This window comes from Crinia signifera, chromosome 3 (assembly GCF_055691185.1).
Source record: "Crinia signifera chromosome 3, ASM5569118v1, whole genome shotgun sequence".
Lineage (NCBI taxonomy): Eukaryota > Metazoa > Chordata > Amphibia > Anura > Myobatrachidae > Crinia > Crinia signifera.
This window is the reverse complement of record NC_139219.1, coordinates 95,714,033-95,730,047: the sequence shown is the minus strand read 5'-3', so window position 1 is coordinate 95,730,047 and position 16,015 is coordinate 95,714,033. Positions and strand designations below refer to the sequence as shown.

Genomic DNA, 16,015 nt, shown 5'->3' with positions numbered 1-16,015 from the left:
CTAAGTGGAACTCTAATTAGTGTAAGCAGCCCAGTAGTATCCTTAGTTACACTCCAAATAAAAAATGTAGGCAATAATACCATGAAAGTGGATAAAACATCGGTGCTAACACTCACAAGAACAGTGTTAGGAGTCTGTTAGAAACAATATTTCAGCAATTATATGTAACCCGGCTAATAAATAACCCTTTACTCCCCTTGTTGAATTGAGAGGGAGCATCTTTTTTATCGATGGCTGATAGTTGATAGAAGATCTTGCTTTTGGATGTTAAGATTAATCGAGGATATGATCCCCTTCCTTTGTCCGTCTCATATACAGTAGATGGTGCCATGAAATGAGAAATATCCATTAATGTGCAGAGCTGTAGGATAACAGGGATGTGCTATACACCCTAGATGTGTATGTTTAATTGTAAGTGGTGTGCGCATGGAGGATTTAAACTCTTAATATGGAGTCAACAAGCAATGTACCATACTCACACTAAGGAGGTAATTAATTCGCTGCTCTATGAGCAAGTCTGAATCGGCCTCTACGTATGGAAGAAACACACATCTAAAGGTATCTTTAGTACACCAGAGATGAGCTGAGATTAAATAGAATGTAAACAGGATGGGTGTGGATCAGTTGGTCACCAGCAAGTTGTTAGACAGTCATTAGGTCAACACCATTAGGTCGACATGCAGAGAGGTCGACATGCAGAGAGGTTGACATGGGTTAGGTCGACAGGGTCATTAGGTCGACATGGGTTAGGTCTACAGTCAAAAGGTCGACATGGGTTTTTTCACCGTTTTTTACCTGAATGTCGACAGTCGACACGGACACAAAGTGCATCACGTCCCCTGACATGGCTCGATGTGCTCGCCATGCTTCGGGCTCGGTGCCTCGCTACGCTAGGCCCACTCTTTTACTCTCCAACTACGCCCTAGTGGATGGTAGGACAGGAAATACCGCCTGTCGTCACATGTCGGCACATGTTGACCTTTTGACTGTCGACCTGACCCATGTTGACCTAATGAACCTGTCGACCTAATGGCCCTGTCGACCTAACCCATGTCGACCTACACTCATGTCAACCTTCCTGTATGTCTACCTAGACACATGTCTACCTAATGGTGTCGACCTAATGACTGTCTAACAACTTGTTGGTGACCCAATGACCGTATCCCAACAGGATAAGGTGAATACGCACACATAAAGGTATCTTTATAGACTCAAGGCAAAGGGTTACTCACTCTGTTTCTTTGTTCTTCATATACTGTATCCATGGAATGATGCTCCATCTTCATTTGGTAAAAAAATATTATGAATTCCACGTAAGAAAAATATATATTACACTTTAATGGTAAAAAAATCAAAACAATAAAATCCTAAAAAACATAAAGAAGATTAAAACATTACTGAGGTGGAACAACACAGGAGATGTTAAAAACATGGAGTAATGATTAGAGTTGGGATCTCCAATGAAAATTCCATGTAGGTCCTTTTTGGCTTTTCTCCAAATAATAGACGTTCTCAGTAAGTAACTCCCACTTCCAACATGTTTCGAGCTATTTGCTCTTCCATAAGGCAATGTCATATGCTCTTGCTTCAATGCTGGCACAGGGATCCCAATATGGGTGTATTGAAATTTAGAACATACATTGTAGCGGTGCTATAACTTTAAAAACATGGGGATATTGGAATAATGAGGAAGAATTAGCTTGGGTGAAAGTACTTTATCTAATGAGGCACAACAAATGTTTTATGCTTCATCCTCTTAATTCATGCAATTTGCTCAGTTCAACCAGAATTAATTCAAACACAACATAAAACATATGAGACTTAAATGAAGGGGAATGCAGATCATTTATTAAATTAAAATATTAATGAAATAATTGTTAACTTCAGATAGGTGTTGGATGACTGTCAGGCTAATAGTATATTGAACACAAGACTGTGATGCTCTACAGTATATTTGTATTATGCTTTAAGTATTTGGGCCATTATATATAACCTCAGTAATGTTTACTAGGAGCACAATGACCAATCTCACACTTTATGTACATACTGCATGGTAATTGGGGACTGAGTTTGGTGCTGATCCTTGGTTTGATTCGATGTAATGTCATAGAGGGGTATGGGGGGGGGGGGGGGGGGGCTGGATTTGATGAGGGTGAGTTGGGATGTACAAGGATTCTGAGAACAGGATGCATTATCACTAAAGAAGTTCCGGGCAGCTTTTAAAGTGGCAGGGTATTGTTCTGTTCTTGGCACTCTGCAAGCCAAAAATAGGTCCCAAAAGAGGTGGTAGCTGTGCCATATTGTGTTCGCCCTGTGCACTGCTCGTATTTACCTGGTGACGTCCGTGAAGTCGTAGCAGATGAATGATAGTCATCTAGTCATATTAAAGAAAGCTGACTTTAAATTTGTAATTTATGGTACCCATGTGACCTGTCATAGGCTTCATCCTTAAGACATGGAGAACGTTGCTCACTGAAGCTGCTGATTAAGGTTATTGATCTCTTGATATTGGGCTGGTGCCAAAACCAGTTTATGATGCTCAAACTTGCTTGAATAGTTTGAGTATGTTTATTGCTTGCTGGCAACCATAGCTGTACCATAATTCTGATATCGGGACTACTATATGGGGCACATTTACTATTGATGTGGTTATAAGAAATTAACATTCCCCAAAGAGTAATCACAGCAGGGGCATGGGCTATGAAAGGATCTGATCCCTGTGATTTGTAAAGAAGTGAAATGATCGCAAAATCAATCTTCACTTCTACTTTAGGAACCGGGCCACGCTGTGCATGCGGGATCTGCTACCCGGAAGAACCATTTCCCAGTGTTTACTGCAATCTGTAGCAACATGACACTTAAAATGGCCTGTAACTGTTGAGGCCCAACTGAGTAATGCTTCATATTCTGAAACTTTGTAAATCTGACAGCTTTGCAGCACCCATATGGTGGCTATTGGCATATACAGTATATAATGGGTGCAGTCCGTGTGGTGCACACAGATCCCTGGGTCCAGAGAGGGGCCCACACCACACTGTACTCATGTACTCACCAGATTCCCATGCCAGAGCTGCATCTGCAGCAAAAATCACCAGCAAAATGGCTGCATCACATGTGCGTTAGTGGTTAGTTTCCAGGACATAGCAAGCGCCTACTCTATCTGAGAGAGATTTTAAAATGAAATATTCCTTCCTTATAATAACCCCTCTCCCCCTACTATAATGCATGCTACTCACACTTTAAGGGTGATTCTAGTTGACTCCGTAAGCTCGCAGCTTACCGAGTCCTTGTGACGCAACCCCGGCAAATGCACACGCCCTGCCACCATTTCCCCCCATGTGAGTGTCTTACATTGTCTTGTACTGTCATTAATTTCCTGTTTGCCTCATTTGTTAATGTTAGGTCCTGCACGACCATTGTGGAGCCATATACAGTATGGATGCTGACTTTTATTGTATTAGGAGTATACTAAATGTGGTCTTGGAAATCTACTTTATGTGTCCCCTTTTACTTCACTGTATGTTGAAATAATTGCAGTTATTCTCTGAATGTTTCATTTGCCCACACATGCAGGTAATAATGGGAGACCAAATCTGGCTTCAAGGTTCAACAATAATGGAAACACACCATCTACAAACTATGGGAAACTCAATGGGCAGAGGATGATTTATGGTCCTGAAGGAACAAAGTGGGTAGGGCAACCATCTTTACACATTTACTGTACATATAATGAAAATGTTGCTTTTATCATGAGAAAACTTGCATATTATTTAAACTGCACGCAATATATGTTACAGTGTAAGATAACAAGAGCAGTATTACTTTGGTATGTTTGACATCATAACATCCATAATGTCAGCAAGTAACTATGGCCCTGGTTCTGATCTGCTTGGTAAGCTGTGAAAAAAGCATGTAACTCCCTGCCCACAAGCAAGAAACCCCTGGCAATGAGCATGTAGGTAAACACTAAAATACATATAATGTATGTATGTGGGGGGGATTAATTACATCACTGCACTAGTGCTTGGTCACATCCCTCTACAAACTTAGCCACAGCCCCTTCGCATTCCCCCCCCACACAATGATTTAGGTGCCCCCTATCATACTTTTATGGATCTGCTACTGAATATTGTTTTTTACAGTTAATGTTTGTCACTATATGATTAGTCAGGGCTCTGTTTTTTACTCCTTATACGATTATGTGTCATAATGTTCTAGAGGTGGTGTCGCTCTTTATAACACATGTAACTTGTTATATATGTTTTACATTAGAACAATGAATAGACTTTTTAGAACATCCTCAAAACATATGTCTATCGTTTACAATTTATGATAGAGGAGCCCAGTAATTGCTGGTGTTTTATTATCATAGATCTTACTCTAATAATGATTGTTAGTGTTCTGCATGCATTTCATCACTGCCACTCCCGCTACTTCAGATCCGGAGCTTCATCTGGATTTTATCATTGTATGTGTATTAAGAACCGTTTATTGTGGCATGTTGTACACAAATCTTTCCTAGAAGGTAGTTTCTAAGAATGTAAACTTTATGTATATAGTCTACAATTAATGAATAATTGTGACATATTTTATATGTAAGTCTCAAGCCTTAAAGTAGTAGAATGAAAGTGTGGTATCTTCATCAATGACATCATTGTCGTCTTCATCATCATTTTTTTTAAACTCTATTTTCTCTCTATTTTCTAAGAGAATCAATAAAAAGTATAGTCACATTAGATAAAAGGAATATACCAAATAGAATAATATTCTTTTTTTTCCATATTAAAACTAGAACAAATACAAAGGAAACCATGAGGCAGGGAGCAGACAGGAAATGGGAAGAGTAATACCCCTTTTACACCGCCGAAAAATCCGGGTCAGCGGCGGGTCAGACCCGGATCCGCGGCGGTGTAAATGGGGGGTATCCGTTTCCATTTACACGGGTCCTCTACCCAGGTCCTGACCTGGGTAGAACACGGATAGGACCCGTGTAAATGTCGGTGTAAATGGTCCCGCTGCGGGTGCAGGCACCCGCAGCGGGTCCACAGCGTGCAGCGCTGGGGAAGATGTTCCCAGCTGCTGCGGGAGGAGGGGGGTCCCTGCGGCTGCTGAGGAGAGGGGGGTACCTGTCAGCCTGCTGTGCTGGGGGTACGGGGGTGCTAGGGGTGCTGGGGGTACCTGTCCTGCCTGCGGTCGGATCTCAGCGGAGAAGATGATGTGCGCCGCTGCTGTATCACCCCCCCCCCCCCCCCCCGCATCCGGCAGCCGGTCCCTGCGGCGTATGGAGTGTCAGTATCGGCGGTCCCTCCAGCGCATAGGAACTAGTACTAGTTCCCATGCGCCAGAGGGACCCCCGCCACTGACACTCCATACGCCGCACGCCGCAGGGACCGTCTGCCGGGGAGGGGGGGGGGGGGGTGGTACAGCAACGGCGCACATCATCTTCTCCGCTGAGATCCGACCGCAGACAGGACAGGTACCTTCAGCACCCCTTGCACCCCCCAGCACCCCGGTACCCCCAGGTACACCAAGCACAGCAGGCAGGACAGGTACCCTCCGGCACCCCCAGCACCTTAAAAAAAAAAAAAAAAAAAACACTTAACCTGGGTCAGCCCTGATATATATATATATATATATATTATATTTCTATATATTATATATTTCTATATATATATATATATATATATATATATTTCTAAATATATATATATATATATATATATTTTTCTATAAATATATATATAAAATATTATTTAAGGCAGGGCTGACCCAGGTTCAGTGTAAATGGTGCAGACCCAGGTCCGACCCAGGTCAAAGTGCTGTGTAAATGGGGTATAAAGCAGGGTCAGACCCTGGATACTCCAGCATTCAAAGACCAGGGTCCGACCAGGGTTTTTGGTGTAAAAGGGGTATAAGAGGAAGGGAGGGGGTAAGGGGAAAGACAGGGGATAAGAGGGTCAGGAACAGGTACAAATATATCATGATTCCTTGCATATATAATAAAATATAGATAAATACAAATTGCAGTTATTTGAAAATACAAAATCAATGGAAAACTTACAGCAAACAAGAGGTGAAGCCCTATGGGGATGCAGGGGCAGCCTGATACAGCAGAAATATCCACACCAGCCATAGAAACGCACTAAGAGCGGTTACAGGTAACAGAAGGAGAAGATACGGGAGCCATATGTAGGAGCCAAGGACCCCAGACAAAATTTATGGGGATGGTCAATCATCATCATCATCATCATCATCATCATCGTTATCATCGATGTGTCTGTGATTCATCAAGACAACTCCGCTAGGAGAATCCATCATAACTATACAGTACATGTTTAAATTACATTTCCATTATCCAGGCAGCAATAAAGGGGAAGGGGGGGGGGGGGAGATAGGAGCTATAGGTGGGATATACAGTAGGTGTATATACAAAGACAGCATCTCAGAAATGCTCTATTGTTAAAGAGAGAGAACAAATATCTATAGTAACTTGAGATAATTCACTTTATTTAACATATATTGGTGTTGAATACTATTGCATACTGTACAATTCTAGATGTATATAATATCCAGAATGTATATGTTGTCTTTACAATTTCATTGATTTCAGGTTGTGGATCTAAATCGTGGACTGGTTCTGAATCCTGAGGGACGATATCTACAGGATTCCCAAGGAAAGCCGCTTCGCATAAAATTGGGAGGAGATGGCCGTACCATTGTAGGTAAGTACCACATTTAAGCTAATATAAACCCTGGGATTCAGTGTTCATGAATCCCAGGGACACAAGTCACCAGTAGGATGATACGCTAACAATTACTCAGAGGAAAATATCAGAGGAAAATATAGCCATTAAATAAGCCAGAGTATTATGATCAGTAGAAAAATGAGTAAAAGACAATTTCCTCTGAATAACTATAGTGTAAGATATTACAATAATACATTATATTTGACTAACAATGAGTATTTGTATCTCTACACTTAATACTGATTATATAACTTTAACTATTTATTCTAATAAATAATAAAATTGTATATTGTGGAAAGCCAACATTTTTTTTCTCCATATGGTTACCTTATGTAAAATCATTAACACCTATAATGAAAAACAATTTACACAAACCATACAACTAACATCTTGGTATAATACAGAGACCCTGCATCTAGGTACAGCCCCCTTTTATGACACTACACAGGATTAGCTTATAATAAAGACACAGTAGATATCGAAGGATAATAGGATATAAATATGACTCACATTTAGTCTAATGACTAGACACGAATAATCACATTTAAGGTTTTATTTTTCCTCATAAAATGGAAACACCATAGTAGAAAACAATGATACACTGTTCACTTTTACTTGTTCATCACAATGTTTTTAATTGTATGATTGACAGTTTTGCAATAAATTTATAAGAAAAAAAATAATTGTATATTGTGTCGATATAGACATAACAAACGGTATGTATTAAGAATTGCATCCATGATGCGGTACTTCCTCCCTTTTATCAGTACATGTGTAAATAATGGTGGTATGTACCTAGAAATGTGAATCAAATCACAAAGGAAAGCTCTCCATTCCCGATAAGAGCTATGCTGCCAGGGGTGCTGGAAGGGATCAAATGAACTCCTCTCAGGAGGCATTACAGTGAGAAGCACATAGGCTTCTATTGGGTAATGCCACATAAAGATGGCCCCACCCACCTCATCCAATATTCAGAATGCATAGCACTGTGGAAACTGGGAAATTTTCCTTCCGTATACCCTGCCATAATTGCAAACTGGTTACATCACAAATGAATGAAAAATATCAAGCAAACATTTTTTTTCTATACATCTACATACAGTATGCAGGACATACTAAAATACTATTTTTACACACATATAGAAATAATATACACACTTACATATATTTATGGAGTACATTTAGTCTTATCTGGTTCTATTTATTGTAATCATAGATTTGAATGGCACCCCGGTTGTCAGTCCTGATGGCTTACCACTCTTTGGTCATGGGAGATTCAGTAAACCTGTAGCAAGTGCCCAGGACAGACCAGTAATGAGCCTAGGAGGGAGGCCCCTCAGGGGTCTTGAAGTGGCAAGAACAACCAGACCACCTACAACAAGGATGACAACTACCCGTGCAACTACAACGACCCTTCCTCCAACAACCACCACTACTACGCCTGAACCAACTACTGCTGAGCCAACTACTGAAGAACCACTAATACCTACATGTCCACCAGGCTCTTATTCACAGTATGATGAGGAAGGAAATATGATCATGGGAAATGATGACAAACCAGAATGTTACTCAGAAGGTAGCACAGTGACAATGATGTTTTAACACGTACTGTATGTCACGTATATTCATAATATCAGAAAAACAAATCTTTAGTGAGCAATTTAAAACAAAAAAGCTTTATACATAAGTTAATGTCATCATTTGTTGAAGTGAGTTTAGTATTGGGAATATTAGGCACATGACAAGTTATACCTGGGGGGAATTGGTGACATTTCCCCACCATTGTGTATATGAAATGTAATTTGGTCCATTAACAAAACAAGGAAACAAATTTGATTCTGGAATGTTAGAAACGAAAGCATTATAATAGGCTGATAATATTCGGTTTTCGTGTCCAAACCAGGTTTGACATTATCATCGGTTGGTGATGAATTTCAGCTGATAATATGTACTTGATGTTTAGTCGGTAGGCTAATAATATTAGCCAAAAACCTTGTATACTGTATATGTATCACTATTACATATATTATAATTGTAAAGGCTATTTGATACACCTACTCTCTTGTTTCTATGTTGTAGTGTTAATTCTGAGCTACAGTAGATAGTAGCTAGGGTGTGCAGTCCAGACCCCTCCCCTCAATATATGTCCTTTAGATCTTTAGATCAAAAATTCTGCTTGCACTGCGCACCTCAATGTTTGACCATGTTTCCAGCTCCACCATCTTTCAGCTGAAGTTGGGACAATATGAATGATATGAGGTGCAGGCTAATGGGCCTGATAGGAAGCAGTGGTCGTCTACCTGCTCTGGCCTAGTGGGAAATTAGAATAAAATATTGAACACTAAATTTGTGAGAGGTCTTGTTACCTTACTTACTGAACCACCCTTGTACATTTTATAATAGTTGTTTTTATAGGGCCTTTTCACTATGCTAATTATTGGGGACCAGGCGCTCCCCACCACCTTCCCCGATAATTATGTTTTTGCCAAGGGAGTCTGAAAATGTCCTCCCCCTGCGACAGCTGTGTGAGATTACTAGGAGAGTTTCTCATCATGCAGGGCAGGTCTACAGAAGATACAGGACTTTGACTGTTGTCTACTCCCTACTGTGCCTGCCATGCACTGATAAGTGCTCGGTTGCACACCCGGCTAGACGGGGACTGGAACCAAAGATTACTGGTGTGACTTGTAGTGGTTGATTTTTACTGATCTAGATAAAATGTGCCACTGCTTAGGATAGGTATTATGTAAACGTGATTTCATATGGAAGCAGGAAGTCACAGACTATGGGTTAGAACAAGGTAAAGAGCAGGGTCTTTAACAGCACAAGAGTCCATGCAAATCAGTAGGTGGAAAATACCAACTTGTTTTGTTGTAATGAAAACTCAGACTATATTCTTTCAGCGCTGGACTACAGCCTCCATTTTGTAGTGGCTACTAGACAATCCAGACCCTATTGTGAGATAAATACTGTACGCAACAGCCCTCCTCCATTATTGTATTTAGCCATTTAGACCAGGTGTCCACTACGTCCCCCCAGCCCCATCTCTGTCTACTGTGATAATTACCCTGATGCAGCAGTGCAGGGAATTCTTCTTTTCCATGGCCACAATTTGTCCAGTCTCAAAATGATGTCAGTCATGGAGATAATACATCTCTTTATTATTAAATAGTACATGGATTGTTTTGTATGAAGGTAGCATTTAAGAATGGAAACAAAAAATGGAAAACTCTGATATTTGCAATGTAATTTTCAATTCCTCTCCTAACAGATAGTTACTCTGGCGAGGACCTGATTGTTGCCACTGTTGCTGCAGAGAGTATTACATTCCCTGATATTGATCAAGGTAATGATTTTTGGCTAAACACTATTTCAACAATTTCATCCGGTGGTAACTTTGGATGCTTACTGTACATAGATATAAACAGAAGATAATGTGGCTCAGTAATATTTTAATAAACTTAAGTCAGGTTCAGGGTGGCATGCACATTTGAATTGCAGATGGACCTTGCCATTGGTAGCACTGTTTCTGTGTACGAGCCAAACATATGCAACTATGAGTAACCATAGGCAATGCAGAGTGAGAGGCATCTTCACTTCAATAGCTGTAACTGGGCAGCAACAGAATGATTGCAAATGTGTTCTGAGAGCATCTTTTGTGGTTCAGAGTTGTATGCTATTCTATATGATCACAGTTGGGTCAATGCAAACATCTGGGTTACTGCTGTGATTGTTTATGGAAGCCGCTACCAGTGAGCATTTAAACGCAGTTTGGAACGTTTGTGTCAAAACCATTTTGTGGCTACTGCATCAGCAAGTGCGTACTTACTGCATGCAGTCGGTAACAAAGTGACTTGAGATGGCATTCTGCATTTTACAGCAATACAGCGGGGCTCACCAGAAAACATCACTGGAATATATTTGGCATACACACTGCTATCATATTATATATCACCTCGTGTGTACCCAGTTTTGGTTGCGAAGGATAGTCTGAGCAACCATAAAGTTGCTAAAAGGTATGATGGTTCAACTGATGTGAGTCCAATGTTGCCCCTTTGTACACAAGAAGTGGACCTGAGATGGGATTTGCATAATCTGAATCATACTTTTTATCTGAAAAAAATCTTCAGTAATTTGTCAAGGTAACATCATTTAGATAAGCGTATGAAATGGGTAGAATAAGATATGACCGTTGACAGCATCCTAATAAGCAATAAGAATAAAGCCTTATACACATGGGGCTAGCCTGCATGCTGAGCGATGCAGGTTAGAGAAATCGCACTTGTGCTTCCCGGCGGCTGTATCGCCCATACACACGTGCTTAATTTCTAGAATAATCTAGACAGATCACCACTAAATAGGGTGTATGCTCTGAAACACAATACGATTATCTTTCCAATCTGACTTGTTGTAATGAAAATCTGGTCATTTCTGGGAGCAAATTACTATTTTTGTAAATTTTCCAGCTCTTGGGAGCAAATTGTTGATTTTAATTTGTTCCCAGACATTACCAGATTTTCATTCCAACTAGTCCAACTAGACACTATATTATATAGTGTGTATCCAGCATTAGCAAGAAAAGACAAAAATGTACCCATATAAATGCATGCAACAATGCAATACCAAAGTTATAAGCTAACATAATGCAACCTTACCTGACGAGTCCTGAGTGCAATGCTATCCGATTACCATTATACAATGCAGAACCATATCTGGTTGCTAAAATATAAAATAGGTAGATACAGCATTTAGCAGATTACATAATAATAATAATAATAATAATAATAATAATAATAATATTATTATTATTATTATTATTAAAAGTATACCTATTCTTTTAGGATTGCTATGTCAATGTCAACGTTTTGATCCTGTTGACCTAATGCATGTTGACCATGTGGAGTTGACCTAATGACTGTCTAATTACTGTAGACCTTCTATACCACACATTTTTGGTGGTAAGTTACTGGTATGTTGGCAGATGTACAATACATACCCCATTTTCTGTGAGATCGAAGACAATACTAACCTGCTTTATCTTGTTGCTGATCTAAACTAAGTACCTAATTCGGGATACGGTGATTGGGTCAACAAGAAGTAGGTGCACAGCCATAGGGGATAGGTCAACAGGGTTCTAGGTCGACATGGGTCAAGGTCACCATGGGTTTAGGTCGATATAAGTTTAGGTCGACAGGTCATTTGGTCAACACAAGCATTAGGTTGACATGAGGTTATTCACTGTTTTTTGGGCCGATATGTGCCAACAGGTGGTATTTCATGCCCTACCATCCACTAGGGCATGGTGGGAGAATAAAATAGTGTGCCTGAAGCATTGCGAGTGAAGCAGTGCACTGGAAACTGTGTCCGTGTTGACTGTGTCGACATTCGCGTAAAAAAACAGTGAAAAACCCCATGTCGACCTTTTGACTGTCGACATAGACACTGTCGACCTAATGTTTGTGTCAACCTATTGACCCAGTGACCTGAACCCATGTCGACATTGTCCCATGTCGACCTAGAACCACGTCAACCTTTCCCCATGTCGACCTAACAGTGTCGACCTAATGACTGTCGAGCAACTTCTTATAGACCAAATGATCCCAACCTCCTAATTCTGTAGTTACTGGTGCACAGTACACAGCCTTCCTTCCTAGAGCCAGTGTAAAACAAACATCTTAGATATATCGTACAAGCCTTCCTCCAGTTGTGTTATTTCGAAGTCTGTGTCTGAGATTTCGTCGTGATCTGTAAAAGTCTAAATTTACACTCTCCTAACTTCTTCTTGGAACTCTGATTAGCTGCTGTTATTCATAATAGAAGCACAAGGATATAACTAATGGGTGCGCAATAAAACCAGCATGCAGTTAAAGACAGATCCACACAGTAGAAACACTGTAAACTAGTAGATACGTGGTACAACAATGGAAAATAGTGAATCTGAAGAAATAGCGCTCAAAGGTAGCTATGCCCCAAGGTGGATAGCATGAACTATATGGTCCCAGGCAAGCAGCAGGCATAAGATGTAAATGGGTCGTCCTCCAGTAAGGGCCCCTTGGTCCAGAAGCAAGGGGGGCTCATTCCCAGGGGGGCCTGCATATAGCCCCCCTGTATGCAGGCCAAAGGAAAGACTACTATCTTGGACTTATGGTTCCCTGAAAAGAGCTTTGTGGCAACGGTGAATCCCGGACTGAGCCCCCCATACTTCCGGTCCAAGGGACCCAGACTGGAGGATGACCCATTTACATCTTATGCCTGCTGCTTGCCTGGAACCATATGGTTCATGCTTTTAAAGAAGTCACTACATTGTAAGTGCATTGCCCACATTAAAACCCCTTGAAACCGAAGTGATTTGCACTATGTTGTTTTCTATTCTGTCTCCCCTGTATGTTGAATAGGGGAGAATTGGAAAAGATTTGAATAAACTGGATCATCCACATATATCATCATATACAATCGATCTGTGACATCTGATAAGTTGTACCTGGTTTTGTATATTATATTTGTACAAGGTCTATCCACCTTGGGGCATAGCTACCTTTGAGCGCTATTTCTTCAGATTCACTATTTTCTATTGTTATTCATAATAGGAAAGTAAGCAAAGTGTAGCCAGTCTCTTCTTGCTTGGAACATTATGTAAAACAGTTGGATTAAATAAATTAACATTTCAGACTTGTAGTATTAAATTTGCATGAAAACTATTGAAAGTTATTTAATTAGTTTGTAGTTTAACTCATTGTTTCAATTTTTGGGGGGCTAAGCAGTAATTGTTGCTTTATAATTCTGTAATTTCAAATTGGTTCATTTTGTTTCAAGCGGAATCTTTCTCAATATTTATTGAATCATCCAAATTAGTAAATGTCATATGATTCCCAAAAGGGTCCAACCAAATGTAGGAAAATGCTGATTATGTAACAAAAACATAATCCTTTCATTATGAACTGTATATAAAATTGTTTTTGCCTACTTTTGGAACCTTCTCTCTGGATGATTCCAAAGGGGAGGCCCAAGTGGCAAGGGGCACGGTGACAAGATCCACATCAAGACCTACTACATGTGCACAGTGCCACGCTATGTGGCTCTTTGCATGCAAGGAACATGACTTTAATAACGCTATACTCCCAAGTGTACTGTATTCCTGGACAGTCTGCAAGTATGATTATAATTTTGGTGAGCAAAATGTTCCACTAATATCTTTTTAACATAAATTCATAATACAATGTTTCAGATTATGATCTAATTGAGACAACACAGCTCCCAATACAGACAACATCAACCACCACGAATCCTCCAATTTTTACTGGGGAATCAGAAATAAGATCCTTTGATAATAGACTGGTGTCAGAACTGGATGCATCTGGCAAGAGAAGGTTTTCTGGTATGTTATTTCATCTCTTTTTGTCTGAGATTTGTACTTATTTCTGAAATCAATTGAAATAATAGGTACTTGTTTCCTAGCACGGCTCCTGCGATTTTGATTGTATCCATCGGGTCCCAAAAAATCGCGTAGATCGAAACGCATGCAACCAAATCGCATGCGATGCGATCAATGCGATTTTTACATCCGAACCAATGTAAAATGGTCACTGAGACCCGATTTTACATTGGGCCCAATGTTAAATGCCCCCCAGACCCCAATTTTCATTGTATACCCACCCTGATGGGTCATATGTCCCCCCATTGTTAACGCCACCCCACGATGAACGCCAACCCGAAGCGTGGCGAGCGCATGGAGTTGATTCTATATAGTGTGGCGAGAGGACGCGCATTACTTCACAGGTATTACGCGTCCCCTTGCGGGGCTCGCTGCGCTCGCCACGCTTCGGGCTCAGTGTATATAAAATCAACTCCACGCCGACGTGGATAGTGGGGGTATGAAAAGGTCGGAGGACGCGTACCGCCACCCCTCGCGGGCTCGCTGCACTCGCCATGCTTTGGGTTGGCGTTCATCGCGGGGTGGCGTTAACAATGGGAGGGGGAGGGGCATTTCACATGTAAAATACCCATAAGGGTGCGTATACAATGAAAAATCGGGTCCATTGGCCCATTTAACATTGTTCCCTATGTAAAATCGCGTCCATCGCATCGGTCGCATCGCATGCCTTAACTTAAGGCATGCGATGAACGCGATTTTTTAATTGTCGGGGAAAAGGCTAAAAATAGCCCTGAAATCGCGTCGGTCGCATCCATCGCATACCTTAAGTTAAGGTATGCGATCACCTGCGACGGGCGTCGTGCTAGGAAACAAGTACCAAATAATATATGGACAACTCCATTCCATAGAGAGTTACAGTATTTTATATAAGTTAATGAATAGATATAAAATGACTTATCTGCTACAGTACCTTCAATGAATAACCTGCTCTAATGCTATAGACTGTGCTATCTACAACCAAATACTGTATATGGGACCATTAGTCTGAGCCCCCTCCCCAACCCCGCTACCCTTTGTAATTGGAAGAGGGGGTAGAGCTAAAGGGGGGGGTGACAATTGCAAGAGGCATGTCCACTAGGGCGGAGTGAAAAAACTGAAATTGAGAAATTCAAAATCGGCTAGTGTGGGAAAGTTGTGACTTGACCTGAATAAGAAACGTGCAAAAGCATTTTGATCTGAGTCAACATCTTCTGTTCTGGCAAGAGGCCTAAAGGTTCACTTTTTAGGTGAAAATAATGAAACCTATGAAGATGCTCCAATATAGTTATAATTATGTCCGGATGTCTTAGAGTGGTTCATTAATATACTTTAGCATAGTAAAAAACAGTACGAGCTTGTCCTAGTGCAAAGTGACTGACTGGCGGGAGAATAAATCCCTAATAATTGACCCATTTTCATGGTCACAATTGTGAATATTGTGTGTTTTCTCCTGAACGTGTTTATAATAGAAGAAGCACAAATACTCTAAATGGAATTCCGGTGACACTGTGTGAAATATAACACTGCATAATGGCCCTTAATCAGACCTGATCGCAGTACAAATTTGTTCTCAAAATGGGCAAAACAAATTCTGCATTGCAGGTGGGGCAGATGTAACATGCTGAGAGAGTTAAATTTGGGTGGGGTGTGTTGAAACTGAAATCTAAATTGCAGTGTAAAAATAATGCAGCAGGTATTTACCCTGCACAGAAACAAAATAACTCAACACAAATCTAAAGGTGGCCATACATCTACAGATCGATTGTCAGATCTGGCTGGTTGGAACAAACAGCTGGTAATATCTGAATGACAGTTTTCCAGAATTTCAAAGCAAAGTGCTCTCATCCATTACCAGTAT

At 40.6% G+C, this 16,015-nt stretch overlaps 1 protein-coding gene across 1 annotated transcript in view; it reads left to right on the top strand.

Annotated features, from left to right (window-relative positions):
• FNDC1 (fibronectin type III domain containing 1) overlaps positions 1-16,015 on the top strand; it is a 184,753-nt gene that overhangs the window by 116,191 nt on the left and 52,547 nt on the right. Inside the window, exons 9-13 of the mRNA XM_083176230.1 lie at positions 3,574-3,692; positions 6,611-6,722; positions 7,963-8,322; positions 10,018-10,092; positions 13,972-14,121. Of these exons, the coding sequence (XP_083032356.1) occupies positions 3,574-3,692; positions 6,611-6,722; positions 7,963-8,322; positions 10,018-10,092; positions 13,972-14,121 (816 nt within the window). The remainder of the gene's footprint in view (positions 1-3,573; positions 3,693-6,610; positions 6,723-7,962; positions 8,323-10,017; positions 10,093-13,971; positions 14,122-16,015) is intronic.